The sequence below is a fragment of the Schistocerca serialis genome, chromosome 1 (assembly GCF_023864345.2).
Source record: "Schistocerca serialis cubense isolate TAMUIC-IGC-003099 chromosome 1, iqSchSeri2.2, whole genome shotgun sequence".
Taxonomy (NCBI): domain Eukaryota; kingdom Metazoa; phylum Arthropoda; class Insecta; order Orthoptera; family Acrididae; genus Schistocerca; species Schistocerca serialis.
Window position 1 is genome coordinate 510,988,614 of NC_064638.1, and position 25,806 is coordinate 511,014,419.

Here is a 25,806-nt window from a genome sequence, read left to right on the forward strand (position 1 = left end):
GATAGATACTACCTACAGGAAAATTAAAAGAGACCTTTGGAGAAAAGAGAACCACTTGCATGAATATCAAGAGCTCAGATGGAAACCCAGTTCTAAGCAAAGAAGGGAAAGCAGAAAGGTGGAAGGAGTATATAGAGGGGTCTATACAGGGGTGATGTTCTTGAGGACAATATTATGGAAATGGAAGAGGAGGTAGATGAAGATGAAATGGGAGATATGATACTGCGTGAAGAGTTTGACAGAGCATTGAAAGACCTAAGCTGAAACAAGGCCCCGGGAGTAGACAACATTCCATTAGAACTACTGACAGCCTTGAGAGAGCCAGTCCTGACAAAACTCTACCATCTGGTGAGCAAGATGTATGAGACAGGCTAAATACCCTCAGAGTTCAAGAAGAATATAATAATTGCAATCCCAAAGAAAGCAGGTGTTGGCAGACGTGAAAATTACCGAACTATCAGTTTAATAAGTCACAGCTGCAAAATACTAACACGAATTCTTTACAGACGAATGGAAAAACTGGTAGAAGCCGACCTCGGGGAAGATCAGTTTGCATTGCGTAGAAATATTGGAACACGTGAGGCGGTACTGACTCTACGACTTATCGTAGAAGAAAGATTAAGGAAAGGCAAACCTACGTTTCTAGCATTTGTAGACTTAGAGAAAGCTTTTGACAATGTTGACTGGAATACTCTCTTTCAAATTCTAAAGGTGGCAGGGGTAAAATACATGGAGCGAAAGGCTATTTACAACTTGTACAGAAAGCAGATGGCAGTTATAAGAGTCGAAGGACATGAAAGGGAAGCAGTGATTGGGTAGGGAGTGAGAGAAGGTTGTAGCCTCTCCCCGTTGTTATTCAATCTTTATATTGAGCAAGCAGTAAAGGAAACGAAAGAAAAGTTCGGATTAGGTATTAAAATCCATGGAGAAGAAATAAAAACTTTGAGGTTTGCCGATGATATTGTAATTCTGTCAGAGACAGCAAAGGACTTGGAAGAGCAGTTGAACGGAATGGAAAGTGTCCTGAAAGGAGGGTATAAGATGAACATCAACAAAAGCAAAATGAGGATAATGAAATGTAGTCGAATTAAGTCAGGTGATGCTGCGGGAATTAGATTAGGAAATGAGACACTTAAAGTAGTAAAGGAGTTTTGCTATTTGGGGAGCAAAATAACTGATGATGGTCGGAGTAGAGAGGATATAAAATGTAGACTGGCAATGGCAAGGAAAGCATTTCTGAAGAAGAGAAATTTGTAAACATCCAGTATTGATTTAAGTGTCAGGAAGTCGTTTCTGAAAGTATTTGTATGGAGTGTAGCCATGTATGGAAGTGAAACATGGATGATAAATAGTTTAGACAAGAAGAGAATAGAAGCTTTCGAAATGTGGTGCTACAGAAGAATGCTGAAGATTAGATGGGTAGATTACATAACTAATGAGGAGGTATGGAATAGAATTGGGGAGAAGAGGAGTTTGTGGCACAACTTGACTAGAAGAAGGGATCGGTTGGTAGGACATGTTCTGAGGCATCAAGGGAATACCAATTTCGTACTGGAGGGCAGCATGGAGGGGAAAAATCGTAGAGGGAGGCCAAGAGATGAATACACTAAGCAGATTCAGAAGGATGTAGGTTGCAGTAGGTACTGGGAGATGAAGAAGCTTGCACAGGATAGAGTAGCATGGAGAGCAGCAACAAACCAGTCTCAGGACTGAAGACCACAACAACAACAAAACCGGTGCCTTCATCTTGGCCTTCGAGGGTGACGTCTTACCCGAAAAGGTCAAGGTGATGGTTTACCGCTGTGATGTGAAACCATATATCCCTCCTCCGATGTGGTGTTTTAAATGCTGGAAGTTCGGGCACGTCATCCCGCTGTACTTCCGGCATCACATGTCGAGATTGTGGATGTCCTTCGCATCCCAATACTCCATGTGCTCCCCCTCCCATCTGTGTTAACTGCGGAGAACACCATTCCTCCTGCTCACCGGACCTTAGGATATTCCAGAATGAACGGAAGATAATGGAATATAAGACCCTGGACCGCCAGACCTACTCCGCAGCTAGGCGGAAATATGAGAGGCTCCATCCTGTGCCAATGACGTCGACCTATGCCGCTGCTGCAATGACTGTTCTCCCATCTCCTGTGTCGTCCCGTACGGTTGGATCTGTGATCAGTCAGAATCCACCAGCCCCCTTGATTGTGGGGGGCACTTCACACCCTGTTGCTCCTGCTCCATCTACTTCAGGAACAACACCCCCCCCATCCATCGGGGACATCAGTTCCCCCTTCCCAGCTGGAGAAGAGTAAGACTTCTTTGGCTACTCTCGCCAGGAAGGGGTCCCTTGGGGACCTCCCTTCGCAAGTTCCGACCAGCGGAAAAGCAGACACGCGCAAGTGGCTGAAACAACCACCAGTCCCTGGTCCTAGGGCCTTACGGTCGTCGTCCATCCCTGAGACTGATCAAGTGAAGCCCTCCAAGCCTGAACCACCGAAGGCACAGCGAGAGAAGCAGAAAAAGAAGAAAGTCCCAAGAATAACGACATTGTGGTGGCACCGGTCCCACCGCTTCCTACAAGCTCTGCGTCTGAGGACGAGGTGGAGATTCTGGCATCCGCTGAGGACCTCGATCTCGCCGGTTCCTCAGACACCATGGATAGCACTAGCACAGGTACTCAATCGGAGGCAGCAGGTGACCCTGCGGCGTAATCTGCCTTCCCAGTTCCTTCATGCCTTTCTCAGCCATGGACATCATCATCCTCCAGTGGAACTGCAGCAGTTTCTTCCACCATCTAGCTGAGCTCCGACACCTTATCAGCCTACACCCTTTCTTCTGCATTGCTCTTCAGGAAACTTGGTTTGCAGCAATGCGAACTCCCGCCCTCCGTGGCTATTGGGGTTATTATAAGAATTGGGCAGCTTATGGAAGTGTGTCTGGTGGCGTCCGCATCTATGTCCTTCACTCTCTTCACAGTGAGTCTGTCCCTCAACAAACACCTTTAGAGGCTGTCGCTGTTCGGGTGTGGACGCCACTGGCTGTTACTGTCTGCAGTCTTTACATTCCACGGGATGGTGATGTCGTGCAGCATGTCCTGGCTGCGCTGATAGCCCAGTTGCCGCCACCTTTCTTGTTACTGGGCGACTTCAACACCCATAACCCTCTGTGGGATGGGTCAGTGGAAACAGGTCGAGGCGCCACCATTGAGCATTTATTGGCACAGCTTGATCTTTTGATTTTAAATGATGGTGCCTTCACACACTTCAGTGTGGCGCATGGCACGTACTCCGCCATCGACCTTTCGATCTGCAGCCCTAGCCTCTTACCATCTTTCCAATGGAGTGTGCATGACAACCTGTGTGGTAGTGACCACTTTCCGATCTTTCTGTCACTGCCACAGTGTCACTCTTCTGGGCGCCCTAGCAGATGGGCTATGAATAAGGCTGACTGGGACTTATTCTCCTCCATTGCTGCTATTGAGCCTCTCTCTAATGACGCCATTGATGCGGTGGTTCACTCGGCCACCATCGGCATCGTTACTGCCGCAGAATCTGCCATTCCCCATTCTTCTGGGTCCCCTCGGCGGAGGACTGTGCCTTGGTGGTTGTCTGCGATCGCCGGCGGGCGCTCCAGCGTCACAAGCGGCATCCCTCTTTGGAAAACCTCGTCACCTTTAAACGGCTCCGTGCGCGGGCCCGCTGCCTTATCTGCCAACACAAGCAGGAGTGCTGGGAGCGGTATGTGTCCACCATTGGCCTCCATGTCTCTCCATCGCGGGTCTGGGCCAAGAGTAGCCCCTATGGCTGTCGGACCCCTGTCAGCGTCCCTTCGCTCTCACTGAATGGAGCAGTTTGTACTGATGCCGAAGTAATTGCAAACTGCTTGGCATAGCATTTTGCTCTGAGTTCCGCTTCTGCGGAGTATCCACTGGCCTTCCGCTCCATTAAAGAGCTGATGGAATGTCGGAGCCTTTCCTTTCGTTCCCACCATGCTGAATCCTACAATGTTCCATTCAGTGAGTGGGAATTTCACAGTGCCCTAGCTGCTTGCCCTGATATAGCTCCTGGGCCAGATCACATCCACTGTCAGATGCTGAAACACATTTCAGTGGACTGCCAGCGATGCCTCCTCGACCTTTACTACCGTATTTGGGTGAGGGTGAGTTTCCATCACAATGGCGGGAAAAGCATTGTCATCCCCGTTTTGAAACCTGGCAAGAACCCTTTGGAGGTGGACAGCTACTGCCCCATTAGCCTCACCAATGTTCTTTGCAAGTTGCTTGAACGGATGGTGAGCCTGCAGTTGAGTTGGGTACTCGAGTCTCGGGGCTTGCTGGCTCCGTCTCAAGGTGGGTTCCGTAAAGGCCGCTCTGCCGCCGACAGTTTGGCATTGAGTCAGCCGTACAACCTTTGCCCGCCGTCAGCACCTGGTCGCTGTCTTTTTTGACATGCGGAAGGCGTACGATACGACATGGCGTCGTCACATCCTCTCTACGCTTCATGGTTGGGGTCTTTGGGGTCCACTGCCGATTTTCATCCGAAATTTTATGTCGCATCGAACCTTCCGCATGCACGTCGCGGCCTCCCATAGTTCCTCCTGAGTTCAGGAGAACGGGGTGCCACAGGGATCTGTTTTAAGTGTCTGCCTGTTTTTAATAGCAATTAACGGTCTCGCAGCGGCGGTGGGAATGTCTGTCTCAGCGTCCTTGTATGCTGACGACTTCTGCCTTTACTAAAGCTCCGTTGGCATTGCAGCTGCTGAACGTCAGCTGCGCTATCTGCAAGGTGCAGTCTTGGGCTGTAATGCATGGCTTCCATTTTTCGGCTGCCAAGACCTGCGTTATGCATTTCTGCCGGCGACACACTGTTCACCCGGGGCCGTGGCTTTGTCTTGACGGCGAACTTCTTGCTGTGGTGGAGTCACATAGGTTTTTGGGTGTGGTTTTTGATGCCAGGTTGACTTGGCTGCCTCATATTCGGCAGCTTAAACAGATGTGTTGGCGGCATCTAAATGCTCTGCCATGCTTGAGCCACACCAGCTGGGGCGCCGACCGATCTACCTTCTTACGGCTCTACCAGGCGTTAATCCAGTCCCGTCTGGATTATGGGAGCCTTGCTTATGGCTCAGCATCCCCATCTGCGTTGCGGGTGCTGGACCCAATCCTACACAGCGGAATACGACTTGCCACTGGTGCCTTCTGGACCAGCCCTGTGGACAGCATTCTTGTGGAGGCAGGTGTCCCTCCACTACGGTTACGGCGCCAACATTTACTGGCCGCTTATGCTGCCCATGTTGGTAGCTTGCCCGGGCATCTAAATTATCGTCTCCTGTTCCCGCAGTCAGTCATCCATCTCCCAGAACGTCGCCCCGGTCGGGTTGTACGATCGCCGTCCGTGTCCGAGAGCTTCTCTCCAGGCTTGGGGTTTTCTCTGTTCCACCTCCTTTCCGGGCCCCTCTGCATACACCCCCGTGGTGTGTGCCTCGTCCTTGCCTTCGGCTCAAACTGGCACAGGGCCCGAAGGACTCGGTCCCTCCGGAGGCCTTCCGCCGCCTCTTTTATTCCATCCTAGCCACCTATCAGGGCTCTGGCGTTGTATACACTGACGGTTTGATGGTTGTTGGTCGGGTCGGCTATGCTCTAACTCTAGGGGACCATTCCAGCAATGAAAATGTTGACCGCCTGGCGAAAGAGACCACCAGTAAACCATCGCTGGACATTGGCCTCCCGAGGACTGAGCTGTGAGCCTTCTTACGCCACCAAGTTTTTGCGCTATGGGATGCTGAATGGCGCAATCTGACCACACCCAATAAACTCCATGCTATTAAGGAGACGACGACTGTGTGGCGGTCATCCATGCGAGCCAATCGCAGAGAGTCAGTTGTCCTTTGTCGGCTCCGCATTGGCCACACCCGGCTGACACACAGTTATTTACTACGTTGGGAGGACCCTCCTCTATGTCGCTGTGGGACAGCTTTGACAGTGGCCCACATTTTGCTGGCCTGTCCCCTTTTAGCTGTGCTCAGGCAGACATTTGCTCTGCCTGATACACTCCCTGCCCCTTTTAACTGATGACTCTGCCATAGCAGGCTTAGTTTTGCGTTTTATTCGGGCGGGGGGTTTTTATCAGTTAATTTGAGTGTTTGTTATGTTTTTTGTGTTGATTATGGCCTTTGGCGTATGGTTTTAAACTGAGTTTTTAATGTGTCTCTCGGTGGTTGGCTTCTCCTTTTTTTGTTTCTATGGTCTGCCAACCACCGTCACACTCTTTGTGATCTTAATTCATTTTGTCTGGTTTTTGTCTTAGTTTCTCCTGTTCTGTGTCGTGTGTCATCTTTTCTGTTGATCGTTTCTTATTCTCTGTGGGTGTTTTTAGTATTTGGAAAAAGGGACTGATGACCATAGCAGTCTGGTCCCTTTAATCCCACAAACCAATCAACCAACCTTATTCAGTCTTGCAGATTTACACTGTTGCAGGAGTTGGCATGCAACATGTATGTTTGTAACTGTGGATAGTTTTCCCTTACAAGAGTACTTCATAACTAGCACTAGATACTCTGATATGTCAGTATAATAAGTGGCCAGCTTTCAGGTTATTATTCAACTACTGAACTTGTTGATGAACAATCTTGATTTAGGTCTGTACATTTCCTCCACCTGCAATAACATCTGGGTCCAATTTCTGTATGTCAAGCAATTTTTGTTGGGTTAATGAAATAAATAATGTAGCTGAAACTGTCGAAATACTCTTAAAATAAGTTTATTGCCTCACAAAACTCATAAAAGTGACACAGATTTGGTGCCTAAAACATGATGTAGAACTCATGTTCCATGGTTACTGTCTTTACTCCTCACATAAATACCATCAATTGCAAAGTTACATTGTACATTGTTTCAGTCAAAAGTTATTTGAATTTACATTAACATTTCAATGCTTTTACAAATGTGGTTATGAAATTTGGTTTTACAGTTCATTGCAAGGAGTGTGAAACAGTTAGCATGTCAAAATACTACAGTTCTCATATCAGAATTATGTGAAATGTATATCCATAACAATGTCTTAATTATTTTTGTTGTCTGGCTTACAATACAGTTTGATTGTAGTTAATAATATTAATTCTGTGTCTTTGTAGTTAGCTGTATTGTTATTACTATCACTTTTCTGCATATTAATTTTACAAGAGATACCTTTGAATTTTGTTTAAATTATTTTTGGCATTTTTTTAGTTAGTAGTTCAATATCATTATAAAGTAATTGCAGTTGATCTTAGTTGATCACAGTTGGCTCTTGTCTTTACTTAACATTTTGTTTCAGTTTACTTGCTGCAGTTTTTTCTCTGAAATACCAAGCATCATTGCTAACATCTGAATTTTAACACCACATAGCACTACTATTGTCCTGTTATGACTAGCTTTGAATCTGTTGTGAACCTCTAAAGTAGATTAATCATGTTATTTGAAAATCACTCTATGTAACACCATGAACTTCTCAGTTATTTTCCAAACTTTCCACTTATAGCCATCTTCCTAGTATTACTTCCCACAACTTGATCTCTTCTCATATTGATGCATAGTGAAATTGTTTTCATATTTCCTTTTTTTACCACAGTTTGCAATGAATAATTTGTTCATTCTTCTTCACATTGCTATCATCTCACTGTGTAATGTTATTAAATGTTTCCTTGTATGAAATTTCGTTAGTAATTCTGTGTCCTTGTTATGACTGGTCGGTGGGGAAAAGTAAGCACGCATTTATAGTACGTACAAAGTTTGGACTGCGGAGGAGTGTTGTGGAAAATGACAAATGAGGAAACACAATAATACGAGTATCTTTCACACATGGATCCTCCATCCCAGCATAAGGAAAAGTGTCTATCCAGCATATCAATAGTGTTGACATTCACCCTGGCTTAGATCTCCTCCAGTGTCCTTTCCACTTTCTTGCCCTTAATACTACATTTTCTTTCTGTCTTTCTCTACATTACTCCTCCCATGCCCAGAAAAGGTACTTGCCTTTCGCTGTTACTCATTATGCCATTAGATCCAGTGGGTTCTGTAAAAGAATATTATTAGTAACACAGTAAAACATTTAACACACATGAATAAAGATTTCTCTAACAATATTTGTTAGCTAAGGTGATGTGATCAGTAAATGTGTAAGTAGCTGTACAAATTTGAACAATTATTTTTCATGTAACAATGATTACAGATATTCTAGAAAGAGAAAATAAGCAGTTATTAGCAACCTACTTAGATACTAAATTTTCACGATTTAGTTTCAGTATGATGGACATAGAGGGAGGAATTATGGACAAAGTTTAAACAGATTGTAAATCTTGCTCTGGAGAAGTATGTGCTGAGGAAGTTGATTAAGGATGGAAAAGACCCACCAGGGTTTAACAGTCAAATCAGGAAAATGCTGATAAAGCAAAGGCTGTTGCCCTCTTGGTTCAAAAGAGAATTTGAAAGTGATGACACAGTAAAGTTATTAGAGATTTGTGCATCTGTAAAAAGATCAAAGCATGAAGCATACAATTACCACCATCATACCCCAGCAAAACATCTTTCTGAGAACCCGAGAAAATTCTGGTCCTACTTAAAATTGCTAAGCAGTTCTAAGGCTTCTATCCAGTCACTTGTTGAAAAGTGTGGTGTGACAATAGGAAGTAGCAAAAGGAAAGCTAAAGTTATAAATTTTGCTTTTTAAAAATTATTGACATAGGAGAATTATACAGGCATATGGTCATTTCACCATCGCACAGAACCCCGTATGGAGGACATAGGAACAGGCATCCGTGACATAGAGGAACAACTGAAAGAGCTGAAATCAAATTAGTCACCTGGTGTGGGTGGAATCCCACTTCAGTTTTACAAAGAGTACTTGGTGGCATTGGCTCCTTACGTAGTTTGCAGTTATTGTTAATCTCTCGCCCAGCACAAAGTCCCAAGTGTCTGGAGAAAGCACAGGTGACTTCTTTTATATTGGAAGGGTAAAAGAATGGACTCGCAAAATTACACACCAGTATCCTTGACATCGGTTTGCTGCAGAATTGTTGAACATGTTCTCAGTTAGAATATAATAAATGTTTGAGAGATAGAAGAGCTTCTGTCCACGAATCAGTGTGGTTTTAGAAAACATTGCTCATGCGAAACTCAGCTTCCCCTTTTCTCACACGATATCCTGTGAACTCAGGATGAAGGGCAACAAGCATACTCCACATTTCTAGGTTTATGAAAAGCATTTGATACTATGCCTCATTTCAGACTGTTAATGAAGGTGCAAGCATATGGAGTAGGTTCACAGACATTTGAATGGCTTGAAGACTTTGTAAGAAGCAGAACCCAGTAAATAATCCTTAACAGTGAGTGTTTGTTAAAGGCGATGGTATTGTTGGGAGTGCCCCAAGGAAGTGTGATAGGACTGCTGTTATTTTCTATATATGTAAATGGTCCGATGAACGGAGTGAGCAGCAATCTGCAGATGTTTGCTGATAAAGTTGTGGTGTATGGGAAAGTGTCATGGTTGAATGACTGTAATAGGATATAAGACAACTTAGACAAAATTTGTAGTTTGTGTGATGAGTGGAAGCCAGATCTAAACATAGAAAAATATAAGTTAATGGAGATAAGTAGGAAAAACAACCCATAATTAACAAATAGGCATATTAATGTGGTGCATGATAACCACATAGCTTAAATATCTAGGAGTGACATTTTGTAGCAATATGAAACAGAACAAGCGTGTAATGATTGTAGGCGAAGAGTATTGCTCGAGTGTATGGGATCTGTGCCGGGTCAGATTAAAGAGGCTAGATTTGTTACATATAAGTGTGAATAAAACTCAGGTATTGCAAAGATGCTTATGGAACTTAAAACAGAATCTGTGGAGATAAGGTGATGTTATTTTCCAGGAACACTGCCGAGAAAATTTAGAAAGCTGGCATTTCAACCTGATGGCAGAATAAATTTCAAGCTGATGGCAGAATAATTGTACTGCTGCCAATGTACATTTTGCTTGAGGACCACGAATATAAGATAAGAGAAATTAGGCTTGTATGGAGGCCTGCAGACAGCCATTTTTCCCTCACTATTTGGAAGTGCAACAGGAAAGGAAATAACTAATAGTGGTACAGGGTACCTGCCGCCATGCACCGTACAGTGGCTTGCACATTATGAATGTGGATGTAGGTGTAGTATTATCATTTTGACTCCTTGATACAGGATTTTATTTGCGATTTAAACCGGGTGAGGTGGCTCATTGGTTAGCACACTGGACTCGCCTTTGGAAGGACGATGGTTCAAACTCGCGTCCGGCTATCCTGAGTTAGGTTTTCCGTGATTTCCCTAAATCGCATCTGGCAAATGCCGGGATGGTTCCTTTGAAAGGCACGTCTGACTTCCTTCACCACCCTTCCCTAATCCGGTGGGTACGATGACTTAACTGCTTGGTCCACTCCCCCGAATCAACCAATCATCTATGGTTTAGATTTACCATGTTTCAAATATTAATTTCTTAGTATTCAGAGTCAGCTGAATCATCTAGACATGAGGTATCAAGTTATTAAGTCTTACGTTTAGTGGGGTTTCAGTCTTTCTGAAATTTTTTTCTTTATTCCTCTCTCCCAACTAGAATGGTTGTGTGATTATTATAGGTAATACGTGTTAATTGTATAAAAAAAACTAACTATAAAATTATGAGATGAAATTGCTAACCAGTACTAATTTTCAAGAGATGTTGACAGACACAAACAAAAGTACAGAGTTTATATGCCCCAGGATGATCAGGAAATTTTTTCATCTGTGAAAAATCTGGATAAACCCCAGGAACTTTTTAGAATTCAAGGAATTTTTCATCATTTACTATATGTAATTTTGACTGGTGCGAACTGATTTTTACCTTAGTCTGCTACTGCAGAATAATTCTGCAGCAATAAAAGATAAATGAGACAATAACAGAGAGAGAATAACACTGAAATAAAACTTCCATTGCAAAGAAAATTTGCCATTTACGACGACAAAACACACCACACACACAAGTGTTTGCCGACAGCCAAATGTGTCAAAGGCTTCAGGACAAAAAAGAAAAAAATGGGAATGAGCGTATGACATCGTTGGGCGGGAGGCCCTATCCGATGAACTTCGGCCACCAATTTTTGTCTTATTTCATTTGACGCCACATTGGGCGACTTGCGCGCTGGTGATGGGGATGAAATAATGATGAGGACAACACAGAACCCAGTCCCCGAGCGGAGAAAATCACCAACCTAGCCAGGAATCGAACCCGGGCCCACCTGCATGGGTTAGGACAAATACTGTGCAATACTTTGTAACAATAAACTGCCATCAATGAGTGTGGCATCACAATTGTTTATGTTTCTAATTGGTTACCAGTAAATAGTGCGTATGGTGGTTTGAGAAGTGTTACTTTCAAAGCAAATTTCCATTTATGCAAGATGAGTTATGTTAGGTTTGAGAATGTGCGTTGAATTTTTTAAATCATGGAGTTTTTTACTCTTAGTCAAGACTTAACAGTTTGAAGACCAGCCGCATAGAAAAATTTCGGGCACAGAAGACTAGCCATTTATGCCATTATTTACAATTTTACTGGTACATCTGTGTTTGGTATATCTTTAAGGGTAACACGTGTTAAAAAAAGACCAAGCATCAAGGAAGGTGTTTTTCATATTTTGTTTAGTTCTTTCATAAATTACAAATTATGCAATAATGTTGGCAAAAAGTGTAATTATCTTTCGAAAATAAGTGTGATGTGAATTCTGGAGCAATTACACACGTAATTGGCTTGTTGTGAAAAAAATGAAGTGCTCGGTGGAACATATATATAGCGAGGTAACCCATGTAATGTTTGGTGAAATTTATAATTGTGCTTGTCAGAAAAATTCAGCTGCAGCAATTTAAGGTGTGATGTAAGGATACTGCCTAACCGCACCCTCAGAAAAAAACTGCAAACCATTTTTGATGACCAGCATTATATGTGAAAGCTTAGCTTTTTGTCAAGCTATACTGTTTGTATATTAATTTAAACCATGAACTTTTTGTATTTTTGTGTTTGCACTACTTAACACTGATGTTGCTGTCAGCTGAGTACATCACATTTCCTATGCCCTGAATACCTGATGTTATTGGCTGGTGAGATTACTTGACATGAGCTATGATTGGCTGACAAAAGGGCTTCACATAACGTGATCTCCATTTCAGTACTTCGGAAGCTGCCTTGCTATATTTGGTGAAATCCGTATTTATGCTTTTGTGATATGAAAATATTCAATACACATGCTACCACATGTCAAAGATATCTTCTAAAAGCTTTGAGTTTTTGCTAGGTTTCGTGACGTAAAGTGTCAGGAAGTTCTAAGCCAATGTACAAAATCATTACTATTCAAAAGATTAGAAAGTTTTACAGCTTTGAGGGAGAGTATGTTGTCACTTAACGTGGAAAAAATATACTTCCACATGGGGTATAGTATATATTCACCTGGAAAAAGTGTATTTTTAACCTGGAAGCTCAGGAATTTTTTTTCACCCTGAAGTACAAACACCATCATAGCTTTTGGAACTAATAGGTCCTTCTTTGCGGAGAAATGAGGGTCAGTTTTGGGAGGCCACTTTGATGCCAGTGTGAGAGAGACCCACCTGTTGTGGAGTGAGGACAGAGAAAGATGAGGAAGGCTGGTGTAGTGTCAGAGAGAGTAGGACGTAACTTAAACTTTAATCTACTGCTCTCTCTCTGTGCTAACCCCTTTCCCTCGTCATCTCCCTTCATCCTCATAACAGTCAAGCCCTTCTCATCCTGGTGCCTTTTTTTTTGATATGTTAAAGAATATCACATACTTACATTGTTTTTTACCTACCTGAGATGCAGTACGACTTTTCGTCAGCATGATCGAAATTGTCGTTTCTTTTGAAAAATTGTTTGTTGTATTTAAAAATGTGTTGTTGTCTTCTTCTCCTATTTTCCTGTAGTTTGTTCCTTCAGATTTAATAACAACTTTGGTCAGATTGTTCAGTTAACTCTTTTAATTATTTTAATAATCAAGGTCACCCCCAACCACAAAGAAGGCAGCTTTAAGTGACAAATCAGATCAGATTCTCAATGGTGAAAAAACAGCCACCAAAGGTAATAAAGGTGTGTCACTTGATAAGGAAAATGAAAAACAGAAACCTATTGAGAATGGTGGTGCTGAAACAGCAGAGAGAGATGCCAGTACTGATGATGGTGAGTATTGCATAAAGTATTTTGCACTGGAAGGAAAATAAAATAAATACATACATAATCACTTGGTTATACTTTGGGTAAAATCACAAAGTAATTATTTCCTATCATAGAAGACATATAAGGTGTATTAAATTGAATTGACCAACATTATTTCGATGTTGGGTGTTTCTCATCACTGACAGGTCTGCCAGTCAACCACATTAATGACCAAAAAAAAAAAAAAAAAAAACTAGTGTTTCTCATGTTCTGATTTCTTTCTATTTGTGTAGTGTTGCATCTTTGGTTCAGCCTGCACGTTGCGACTGGGGTGCAAGCATTCTGTGTTTGATTGTTTCCTTTTGGGAGCAGTGGCTCTTTGACACTTGTTTTCAGTGCAGTCCCTTACTATCCATCTTGAAGTTATCAAAATTAAATCTTCCAATTCAACTGAGTGAGGTGGTGCTTTAATACACTGGATTTGGTTGAGAAGCAGCAGAGGACAAATCTCTATCTGGCGATGTAGATTTAAATTTTCCATTGTATCCATAAATTCTAGAAGACAATTGCTTGGTTGAATCCTTTGAAAAGGACTTTGACAATTTCCTACCCTTTCCTTATCTAGTTGAAGCATTAGATCAGTTTCTAATGCCCTCTATCATCAGGACTTTAAGTCTTCTTACTTCACATTCCCTCAGTTGTAATAGTTTATTAGAAATTAGTGAAGTTTTGCTTTATGTGATTTGTAAGTCCATCTTATGACAATGTCTCAACAACTGGAAGCTTGAAAAACTAACTTTAATGTACACATACTTCATTGTTGTTGTTTTCAATGTGAAAAGTCAAGACACATTTATGTTGATTATTAACTTTTTGTATAAACAATCAACAAAGGTTTTCTGCATTTCCTTAACAAGTGTACTTACCAGATAATCACATTTTACTTTAGACACAAATACATCACTTAATGATGACAAAAATAGTAAAAATGTTGCGTCATCTCAAACTGTGTAACTGATTGACAAACCTCTTCAAATCACATGAATTTCAAGTTAATTTTGTGCTAACTAAATAATGTATAATTAGATCATCTGTAATGTGCATTCTTCCTAAAGAAAGCTCATAAATACATCCAGTATTTACAGATTAAATGTGAATTGTCCCCCACCCCTTCATCCTCCCTTTTCTTAGTTGTGACTTAAATAAACCTGACTGCTTGAAGCTTAGAGCTTGGTTGTTACGAGAATACAGTTGCTCTGTGGCTTCAGCACTTTTACTAGCCATATTATTAAAATACATGCTTGGAGAAGCTCCCAGGGATGGGGTTGATTATTTGAAACCTATACAGTGTTGCTGGTTAGGGTTCCAGGTGACGCTCCCTGTAGCCATTCACACTGGTGACCCCTCATTTGGGAGTAATTGACAATAAAGAGTTTCAGAATTTCTTGTAATCCACTAGAGCAGGGCTTCTCAAGGTGTTTGCACAGTGCATCACACCATGCAGAGTACAGAAGATGGCTTCACTACGTTGATGATGGTGCAAACCGCCATTCCTTCACTCCGTGCAATAGCACTACCCCTCTCTTTTTCCTACGCTTATCTAGCTCACTCTGCCTGTCTTGACCTTTTCCAAGATTTACCTCTGTTTTCTTCATCATTGCCAAATATTTATGTGCACTGGGGGGAGAACTTAGTTTGATGGAACAAGATGACCGGTGCAAGAGAGATTTAAATAATAATATTAATAATAATTTTTAATTTGACTAAATTATGCTACTAAGATCTGGAGCAAGGGCTCTGCCGACAGCAATTCTTAGAGCTTTTTTTTTTTTTTTTTTTTACTTACATTCGAAAATACTTGCATTGCAGTTTAGTTTTTGTATAAGACAAAACAGAAAATAACCTTTCACATACATGTGTGGAACCGCACATGGAAATAATCTTTGCTGCTTCTCTGTGCAGCTTAGAAAATTCTTGTATTGACAAATTCTGGTAGAATTTGAGCGAATTTTTGGTATTGTAAAATAAATCTCTCAGTGATCATCCAATTGCAAATTGATTTGTTCAAAATGTAAATCGTGAGACACAATGCAATTGCCTTTGAAAAGGGACTTACAAATACATCAGGTATTGGATGTACGTTAGTAATTTCCTGTAACAAAAACATTACCAAATGTTAATATATGAAAGTAATGGATAAAGTTGCATCGAAGTATTAAAAGGTGATATGTTTTAATATGCAGGTCTGCAGACTATTGTTTTTTATGTAACATCCCTTGTACATCTAACAAAATCAACTTTATTTTGCTGTTAGTGATACACCGGTACAGCACCTGGAATTGGTCACTAAAGTCATTTCAATTCGTTTTCAAAGGGTTGTAATACACTGACTTCTTTTTCAAAGTGTATTTCTTCTCACACAGATGCTGTCAAGCAAAACCTTAGAATCATTTTGAACAAATCACTTTTAAAAATCCTGTTGCCGTGTTAACATAAAATTTATATATCAGTTACCATGTCATTGATGAGATTATTTTCTTTTTGGAGTTTGAGACTTAAATTATTTAGGAGAGCCATAATGACTGCTAAAAAGCCTAAATCAGCTACCCATTCAGGTTCATGCAAAAGTCCTCCAAAAACAGAACCACAGTGTCGCACAATCTAAAAACTCGAGAAGTCACTTTTCCTTTGCTCAACCAGCGTACCTCAGCATGGTAGGGGATATCTCATTAATCCTCTTCAAATGAAATAAAAAATTCTGTGAACTGACAATGAATGAGCCTGTGAGGATGAGTATAGTTCATGAATTGCACCACTAAGTTCATCAGGAGAAAGAAAACTGGCGTTCTACGGATCGGAGCGTGGAATGTCATATCCCTTAATCGGGCAGGTAGGTTAGAAAATTTAAAAAGGGAAATGGATAGGTTGAAGTTAGATATAGTGGGAATTAGTGAAGTTCGGTGGCAGGAGGAACAAGACTTCTGGTCAGGTGACTACAGGGTTATAAACACAAAATCAAATAGGGGTAATGCAGGAGTAGGTTTAATAATGAATAGGAAAATAGGAATGCGGGTAAGCTACTACAAACAGCATAGTGAACGCATTATTGTGGCCAAGATAGATACGAAGCCCACACCTACTACAGTAGTACAAGTTTATATGCCAACTAGCTCTGCAGATGACGAAGAAATTGAAGCAATGTATGATGAAATAAAAGAAATTATTCAGATTGTGAAGGGAGACGAAAATTTAATAGTCATGGGTGACTGGAATTCGAGTGTAGGAAAAGGGAGAGAAGGAAACATAGTAGGTTAATATGGATTGGGGGACAGAAATGAAAGAGGAAGCCGCCTGGTAGAATTTTGCACAGAGCACAACATAATCATAACTAACACTTGGTTTAAGAATCATGAAAGAAGGTTGTATACATGGAAGAACCCTGGAGATACTAAAAGGTATCAGATAGATTATATAATGGTAAGACAGAGATTTAGGAACCAGGTTTTAAATTGTAAGACATTTCCAGTGGCAGATGTGGACTCTGACCACAATCTATTGGTTATGACCTGTAGATTAAAACTGAAGAAACTGCAAAAAGGTGGGAATTTAAGGAGATGGGACCTGGATAAACTAAAAGAACCAGAGGTTGTACAGAGATTCAGGGAGAGCATAAGGGAGCAATTGACAGGAATGGGGGAAATAAATACAGTAGAAGAAGAATGGGTAGCTTTGAGGGATGAAGTAGTGAAGGCAGCAGAGGATCAAGTAGGTAAAAAGACGAGGGCTAGTAGAAATCCTTGGGTAACAGAAGAAATATTGAATTTAATTGATGAAAGGAGAAAATATAAAAATGCAGTAAGTGAAACAGGCAAAAAGGAATACAAACGTCTCAAAAATGAGATCGACAGGAAGTGCAAAATGGCTAAGCAGGGATGGCTAGAGGACAAATGTAAGGATGTAGAGGCCTATCTCACTAGGGGTAAGATAGATACCGCCTACAGGAAAATTAAAGAGACCTTTGGAGATAAGAGAACGACTTGTATGAATATCAAGAGCTCAGATGGAAACCCAGTTCTAAGCAAAGAAGGGAAAGCAGAAAGGTGGAAGGAGTATATAGAGGGTCTATACAAGGGCGATGTACTTGAGGACAATATTATGGAAATGGAAGAGGATGTAGATGAAGATGAAATGGGAGATACGATACTGCGTAAAGAGTTTGACAGAGCACTGAAAGATCTGAGTCGAAACAAAGCCCCCGGAGTAGACAATATTCCATTGGAACTACTGACGGCCGTGGGAGAGCCAGTCCTGACAAAACTCTACCATCTGGTGAGGAAGATGTATGAGACAGGCAAAATACCCTCAGACTTCAAGAAGAATATAATAATTCCAATCCCAAAGAAAGCAGGTGTTGACAGATGTGAAAATTACCGAACTATCAGCTTAATAAGTCACAGCTGCAAAATACTAACACGAATTCTTTACAGACGAATGCAAAAACTAGTAGGAGCCAACCTCGGGGAAGATCAGTTTGGATTCCGTAGAAACACTGGAACACGTGAGGCAATACTGACCTTACGACTTATCTTAGAAGAAAGATTAAGGAAAGGCAAACCTACGTTTCTAGCATTTGTAGACTTAGAGAAAGCTTTTGACAATGTTGACTGGAATACTCTCTTTCAAATTCTAAAGGTGGCAGGGGTAAAATACAGGGAGCGAAAGGCTATTTACAATTTGTACAGAAACCAGATGGCAGTTATAAGAGTTGAGGGACATGAAAGGGAAGCAGTGGTTGTGAAGGGAGTGAGACAGGGTTGTAGCCTCTCCCCGATGTTGTTCAATCTGTATATTGAGCAAGCAGTAAAGGAAACAAAAGAAAAATTCGGAGTAGGTATTAAAATTCATGGAGAAGAAATAAAAACTTTGAGGTTCGCCGATGAAATTGTAATTCTGTCAGAGACAGCAAAGGACTTGGAAGAGCAGTTGAATGGAATGGACAGTGTCTTGAAAGGAGGATATAAGATGAACATCAACAAAAGCAAAACAAGGATAATGGAATGTAGTCTAATTAAGTCGGGTGATGCTAAGGGAATTAGATTAGGAAATGAGGCACTTAAAGTAGTAAAGGAGTTTTGCTATTTGGGGAGCAAAATAACTGATGATGATCGAAGTAGAGAGGATATAAAATGTGGGCTGCCAATGGCAAGGAAAGCGTTTCTGAAGAAGAGAAATTTAACATCCAGTATTGATTTAAGTGTCAGGAAGTCATTTCTGAAAGTATTTGTATGGAGTGTAGCCATGTATGGAAGTGAAACATGGACGATAAATAGTTTGGACAAGAAGAGAATAGAAGCTTTCGAAATGTGGTGCTACAGAAGAATGCTGAAGATTAGATGGGTAGATCACATAACTAATGAGGAAGTATTGAATAGGATTGGGGAGAAGAGAAGTTTGTGGCGCAACTTGACCAGAAGAAGGGATCGGTTGGTAGGACATGTTCTGAGGCATCAAGGGATCACCAATTTAGTATTGGAGGGGAGCGTGGAGGGTAAAAATCGTAGAGGGAGACCAAGAGATGAATACACAAAGCAGATTCAAAAGGATGTAGGTTGCAGTAGGTACTGGGAGATGAAAAAGCTTGCACAGGATAGAGTAGCATGGAGAGCTGCATCAAACCAGTCTCAGGACTGAAGACCACAACAACAACAACAAGTTCATCACATCTTGATAATCAATAAGTTTTGGATAAAGAGGCCCTTGTTGTTCAAAACAATGAGCAAAAGGTAAATTCAGCATGTTAAACATTTTCTGAAGTAGGTCAATAAACACTTTTACTCTACTGCATCGTGCTGGGTTTTGGTTACGTAAAACAGCTTTTCCCAAGTGAGTCCTATTCAATTGCCATTTCAACTGATTCTAAAATATCCACACCAACAGCAGTGCCCTTCATCGAAATCATATCCAGGAGCTCTTCCATTATATGTAGGTCTTCTTCCATGCCACACAAAAAAAGGGTAATTGACCTGTGTCACTAATATTTGTGGACTCATAATACATCATGCATACACTAGGAGGTTTGTAGTTTTGATTGCCAATTGTTCATGCAAATTCCTGTCAGTATTGCTGAATCGCTGAAATAGTGTCACACTGGAAACGTATTCTGGGCCATTCCACTTCAAAGGGGCAATATTAAAAAGTGTCCCCACTCGACCATCTCCAAATCTAATAATTTGGTGTGAAGGTTCTATATGCTCTTTGATGGTTATATATCAAATTTCAGACCAGTATCTTCAGTGGTTCAATTTTTAGGGGCTCTTAAACATAGCATCACATATGAAGGTACAACTGTGCCAAGTTCGCTCGGTTCTAGCAGTCATTTCTTCATTTGCTTAAATCTACATAGACAGCGTTTTATGATGAATCACACCACGACAAAAATTAGGTATTTAGCCATGCCTAAATATAGAGACAAGCCTCTAAAGTGGTAAAAAAGTAGTCAAACTATTCTGAGAGCCAAGGCTTCCAAAATTTTCTGCTTGTAAATTTTAGGGTATTTTTGAGGGGCAACTGTGCCTTGTTCAATCCCCCCCCCCACCTGTTGCCAAAAGCTTGAAATAGCATGCCTAAAGCTTCAAAACTATTTTGTTTAATTTCTTGATATTGTGTACTGATTAGTAAGGCTACCTATCAAAACTAAGGAAAATGGATTATTGATAAATACAAAAAATTAATACAATTTGAAGTTGTAAGTCAAATGTATAATTGTAGCGTCTTTTAGTAGTATAAGATTAGCCTTTGGTTTAGGGAATGCAACTATGCTAATAAGAAGTGTTTTTACATTATTTTACAGTATACAAATAAATATAATAAAACTTAAGAAAATGCTCTTAAGATTATAAAATCCAGAAGATCGTAATGGAATGCATGTTGCTTTAGAATGTTTTACAATGCATGGTATGCATGTATGCATTGTCACTTAGTTTCCATCGCCATTATAAAGCAGCAATAGGTTTTTAAGGCTCTGTCCTCGCAGCAGTGCTACATTGCTGAATCCCCATTTTGAATTGTTGCCTTCAATATTGCCAGTTTCATAATGTCAGCCTTCTGTGCGATTTAATCTTTGGTGTTGACATTGTACAATCTTAGTGTTTAGTACCGAGTGTTTGAATAATCAATAATCATTGTTGTAGCTGAAGGTAAGCACTAAAACAGTATGTTTTGATATGCTAATTTGTGTATTTTATATACGAACAAGTCTGAATCTGCTATACTCCAAACCAAGATATTCATGAGCTTTCAAAATTGCGTGTTATAGGTTAATAAACTATTACAAAATTGTTAAGGCTTTCGTGGCCACTTGTTGACAAACTGCCTATTGGCTTCTGTCTCGGGTTCTTCGGCCGGCGTTCATCTAATGATTTTTCTGACGTTTCGCCAGCACGAGTGGCTGGCATTGTCAAAGCTTCACCCTCCACTGCCGGTGGTGAACTGGAGGCGAGCTCGTGGCCGCAGACTATATGTACCTGGCGCGCCAACGTCCGAGGGCTTCTCCGCGGTCATTTCCAGTGCGGTTCTCCTCTTGCTACCTGCGACGGTCGTTTGCTGCAGTACGGGCAGCCAGGATCTGTTTACCTTAAGGCTTTCCTCTTTCTTGTTGAAACTGTTCGCGTGTTTTTGGATTTCTACAGCTTCTCTGAACAAGCGCGTGTGATAGTGCTTCTCTACAGCCAGAACTTCCGTGTCGGCGAATTTTATTACGTGGTCGGTCTCATTCAGTGCGTGCTCTGCCATGGCCGATTTCTCCACCTGCCCCAACCTGCAATGTCGCTTATGCTCTTTGATCCTGGTGTTAATTGATCGTCCAGTCATTCCGACATAAGCTTTTCCGCATGTGCATGGTATACGGTATATTCCCGACATTGCAAGTGGGTCTCTTTTCTCCTTCGCCGATCTAAGACACTCTTTGATCTTCCTTGTCGGTTTGAAAATCGTCTTTACGCCGTGTTTGTGCAATATATGGCCGATTCTGTCCGTCACTCTGGGAATGTATGGCAGAAAGGCTGTACCCGACATTTCTTTTTCTGGTTCCTTACTTCGCCGAGTGTTTGGCTTACCATGGAAGTAGAGAAGGACAAGAAACTACCATTTCTAGATGTGCTGGTCACAAGGGACAGCGAAAACCTGGGACACAGCGTGTATCGGAAACCGACACACACGGACCGATACCTGCACAATCTGTCAAACCACCACCCGAGCCAGAAAAGAGGCATGATTAGTACGCTCGTAATGAGAGCAGGACGAATATGTGAGCCTCAACACCTCAAACGAGAAATGCAACACCTGGAAACTGTTCTGCGGAACAATGGGTGCTCCACAAATTACATTAGAAGTGTAACAGAGCCAAACACTCGGCGAAGTAAGGAACCAGAAAAAGAAATGTCAGGTACGGCCTTTCTGCCATACATTCCCAGAGTGACGGACAGAATCGGCCGTATGTTGCGCAAACAGGGCGTAAAGACAATTTTCAAACTGACAAGGAAGATGAAAGAGTGTCTTAGATCGGCGATGGAGAAAAAAGACCTACTTGCAATGTCGGGAATATACCGTATACCATGCACATGCGGAAAAGTTTATGTCGGAATGACTGGACGATCAATTAACACCAGGATCAAAGAGCATAAGCGACATTGCAGGTTGGGGCAGGTGGAGAAATCTGCCGTGGCAGAGCACACACTGAATGAGACCGACCACGTAATAAAATTCGCCGACACGGAAGTTCTGGCTGTATCACACGCGCTTGTTCAGAGAAGCTGTAGAAATCCAAAAACACGCGAACAGTTTCAACAAGAAAGAGGAAAGCTTTAAGGTAAACGGATCCTGGCTGCCCTTACTGCAGCGAACGACCGTCGCAGGTAGCAAGGGGAGAACCGCACCGGAAATGACCACGGAGAAGCTCTCGGACGTTGGCGCGCCAGGTACATATAGTCTGCGGCCGCGAGCTCGGCTCCAGTTCACCACCGGCAATGGAGGGTGAAGCTTAGACAATGCCAGCCACTCGTGCTGGCGAAACGTCAGAAAAATCATTAGATGAACGTTGGCTGAAGAACCCGAGACAGAAGCCAATAGGCAGTTTGTTAATAAACTATTGTATAAAATGAACCAAGATACCCTTGCACCCTGTTACTTTGATGGATCAGTCGGAGCTGATTGTCATAAGTCATAACCTTTCTGTTATGGGCAAAGTCAACTGCAGTCAGTTAAGGAAATGTTCTCAGTGGACAAGGAGCTTCTATGACATAGGTTTGGGCTTGATTTTACTGAAGATGGCCAAATTTGTCCATACCATAATGCCTTGTTGATGACAAAATCTCAGTTTCTGCAAGTGAATTGCTGCAACCTATTTTGTAAAGAAAAACATGTAATGAAGAATGCTTTAACATCAGTAACCATTGCAATGTCTTGACAGTTTGAAGTTACTGACTAATGAAGTTTGTAAACCTGGTTGGAAAATTTGTACAAAATGTAAACATGAAGTGGCCCGAAAAGAATCATCCCACCAGGATAAGCAAGAATCACCGCCAAGTGAAGACATGTATGTTGTTGATGCTTGCTTTACTGGTAACTCTTCATTATCATCAATTGGAGTGTCACCATTAAAGCTTCAACGGATCAGCAAAAGGGATTCTATGGGATATATAAAGAGCAAAGTTCTGAAAGCCCAAGGCAGCATTGCTAAAGTAGCTGCCACAGCTGCTAGTGTGAGCCAAGTAGATGTTGCTCATATGCAAACGGAAGACTGCCAAAAAAATTGAAAGACATGATCATCTTAATTGAAGAACTTCAGATTAAGTTTCAGACTTCAGGCAATTGCAGCAAAGTTCAAATTTTGACCCTGGCCCCAAATGGCTGGCCTATTGAAAAAAGGCTAAAGAATTTGCTGTTTCAACTAAAATGGTGATGAAGGCTAGGAAAGTAAAGATGGAAAGTGGGATTTTGGCAACACCTGCAAACTGAAAAGTGAAAAGGTCAGTGTTGAAGTAAAACAAAATGTCCTCATCTTTTTGAAGATGAGTTTTCTCATTTATGTTCAGGCAAAAAGGTTTGTGTTGCAGTAAGAATAAATGGGGAAAAGATTCCCAAGCAGAAATTCCTGCTCCTTTGTAACCTGAAAGAAATGTTCATTTCTTATTGCAAGCAATATGGAAATCAACTGAGAGCCTCTAAATTTTGTGAGCTTAGGCCGAAATGTTGTACTGCAGTTGGTATTTGTGGATCACATTCTGTATGTGTATGTGCAATTCATCAATGTCAAATTAATGTTGGCTTCAGCAACATCCATCCAAGATGACTACAAGAATATGATGAAAAAAGCTGTTTGCAGTTTGGAATCAAAAGATTGTTTGCTCCAACATTGTGAGGAATGTCCAGGATAAATGCAATTAGAGGCTTTTTGTTGAAGATGCTTTTAAAGAAGATGACTCTGAAGAAACAATGGAATACAAGCTGTGGTCCATACTGACGGTAACACATTAGAGACATGTCAGAGAACTGTTGAAGATTTTATGGAGGCACTGATTTTGAAAATTACCTGTTTAAGGCACCATCTCTTCTTGTGAAAACTCCGAAGTTTGTACTTTAAGCAGCTAAAAAGAACTCTTGCAGAAAATGAATTAATTATATTGATTGAGTTTGCTGAGAATTATTTATTTGTTGTTCAAGGATTTTATTGGGAGAGTAGGCAGGGCACAATACATCTGTTTGTTGTCTATTTTGGTGGCAAAGAATGTCAGAGTATTAGCTTTTGCATGATCACTAATTGTCTCCGTCATGGTACCATTGCTGTTCATGCCTTCCAAATAAAGTTAATAGTGTATTTAAAAACAAATATTAAAAATATTAAGAACATTTATTACTTTAGTGATGGTTCAGCTGCTCAGTATAAGAATTTAAAAAATTAATCAATTTATGTCGTCATGAAAAGGATTTTGGCATCACAGCTGAATGGAATTTTTTTGGAACAAGCCACGGTAAATTGCCTTGTGATGGCATTGGAGGAATGGTAAAAATACTAGCGGCCTGTTTTAGTCTGCAGAGCCCCTTAGGCAAATATTGACTCCATATGATTTGTTCAAATTCTGTGATGATAATATTCCAGGCATAAAGTTTTTTTTATGTACCAAACGAAAATATTGGAAAGAAACGAGCCTGGTCAAGAAACAAGGTTGCCATGGGATGTACAATATCTGGAACAAGAGAGAATCGCCAGTTTAAGAAAATTAGTTGTAATCAGTTCAGAGCAAACACAGTTGGCCAGTGAAGGGAACGAGCAGAACCATGTGGGTGCATAAAGCTGATTAGGACATCATCTTGTTCATGTGAAACTTTCCACACACTTCCAACCCACCAGATTTGTCATACATACATGCAACATATTGTCCTGGTTGTAAACTTGCAATTGAGATTGTTGGAATTAATTTCGAAGGCATGAACTTGAATGCTGTAGCATCATTGGATGGTTCTGCTCGTTCCCTTCACTGGCCAACTGCTAAAGACACCTGCTGGATTCCTGAGCAACATGTTTTCATGACTTTTGAAGCATGATCATCATCATCGTCAGGAAGACAATACATGTATTCACAATCTGACCTTGACAAAATTGTAGAACTGTTTAACCAAGATTGGAATTGACTTGTTACTATTTTGTTTTGCAAATTTGGTGTGTTGTGTATTACATTTGTTTTTATGCCATCTGTTAAATTAATGTTTGAAACTGATTTATATAGCAGGATAAAAAAAGTTCATTATGAGACTTAATGAGCAAAATATTTAACTTTTCTATCTTTTTGAAATGCTAAAATAATAATTTATGAAATGTACTCTTACTCATCAGTATACAAGATCCAGAAATTAAACAATATAGCTCTGAAAGCTTAAAGCATGCTTTTTCAGGCCGTGGCAAGAGAAAAAGGATGGGACAAGACACATTGAATAATAATTTGCACATGGAAAATTTTGACCAACTTTGCAGATGCATAGCTTTTCGTTTAGTCACCCAATGTTAATTAAATGTGATCCATATATAGACATCACAGATAAGAATAACTCCCTGAAGTTTCAGTGTGATTGGTTCACTCACATTAAAAGTAGTAATGTTCGATCAAACCTTGGGTCTCAGAATAGCGTCACAAACTTTTTAGCCACTTTAGAGGCTTGTATACATTTTGAGGTGTGAATAAATCCCTAATTTTTTCCATGGTGTGATCCAGCATAAAAAGGTGTCTATGTGCATTAAAGCAAATGACCAAATGTTTCCTAGAACTTCTAAGGAACCCAGGCAAACTTAGCACATTTTCAACTTCGTATGTGATGTGAAGATGAGTAGTCTCTCTTTAAAAGCCTAAAAATTCAACCACTGAAGATACTGGACTGAAATTTGGTATACGGCCATCAAAGACCATATAGAATGCCAAATTTCATTAGATTTGGAGATGGTCGAGTGGGGGATCCCTGGTCACCCTTGATGTGGAGTGACTCATTATTTAAAATTTGTACATGCTGTTGCCATCACCTAAACAAGTTGTAAAGACTTAATTACATAGAA

General features: G+C 41.0%; 1 protein-coding gene across 2 annotated transcripts in view; it reads left to right on the forward strand.

Annotated features, from left to right (window-relative positions):
* LOC126474215 (DNA ligase 1) overlaps positions 1-25,806 on the forward strand; it is a 126,784-nt gene that overhangs the window by 19,692 nt on the left and 81,286 nt on the right. For both annotated transcript variants that reach the window (XM_050101682.1, XM_050101689.1), the window contains exon 4: positions 13,051-13,229. In XM_050101682.1, coding sequence (XP_049957639.1) covers positions 13,051-13,229 — 179 coding nt within the window. The remainder of the gene's footprint in view (positions 1-13,050; positions 13,230-25,806) is intronic.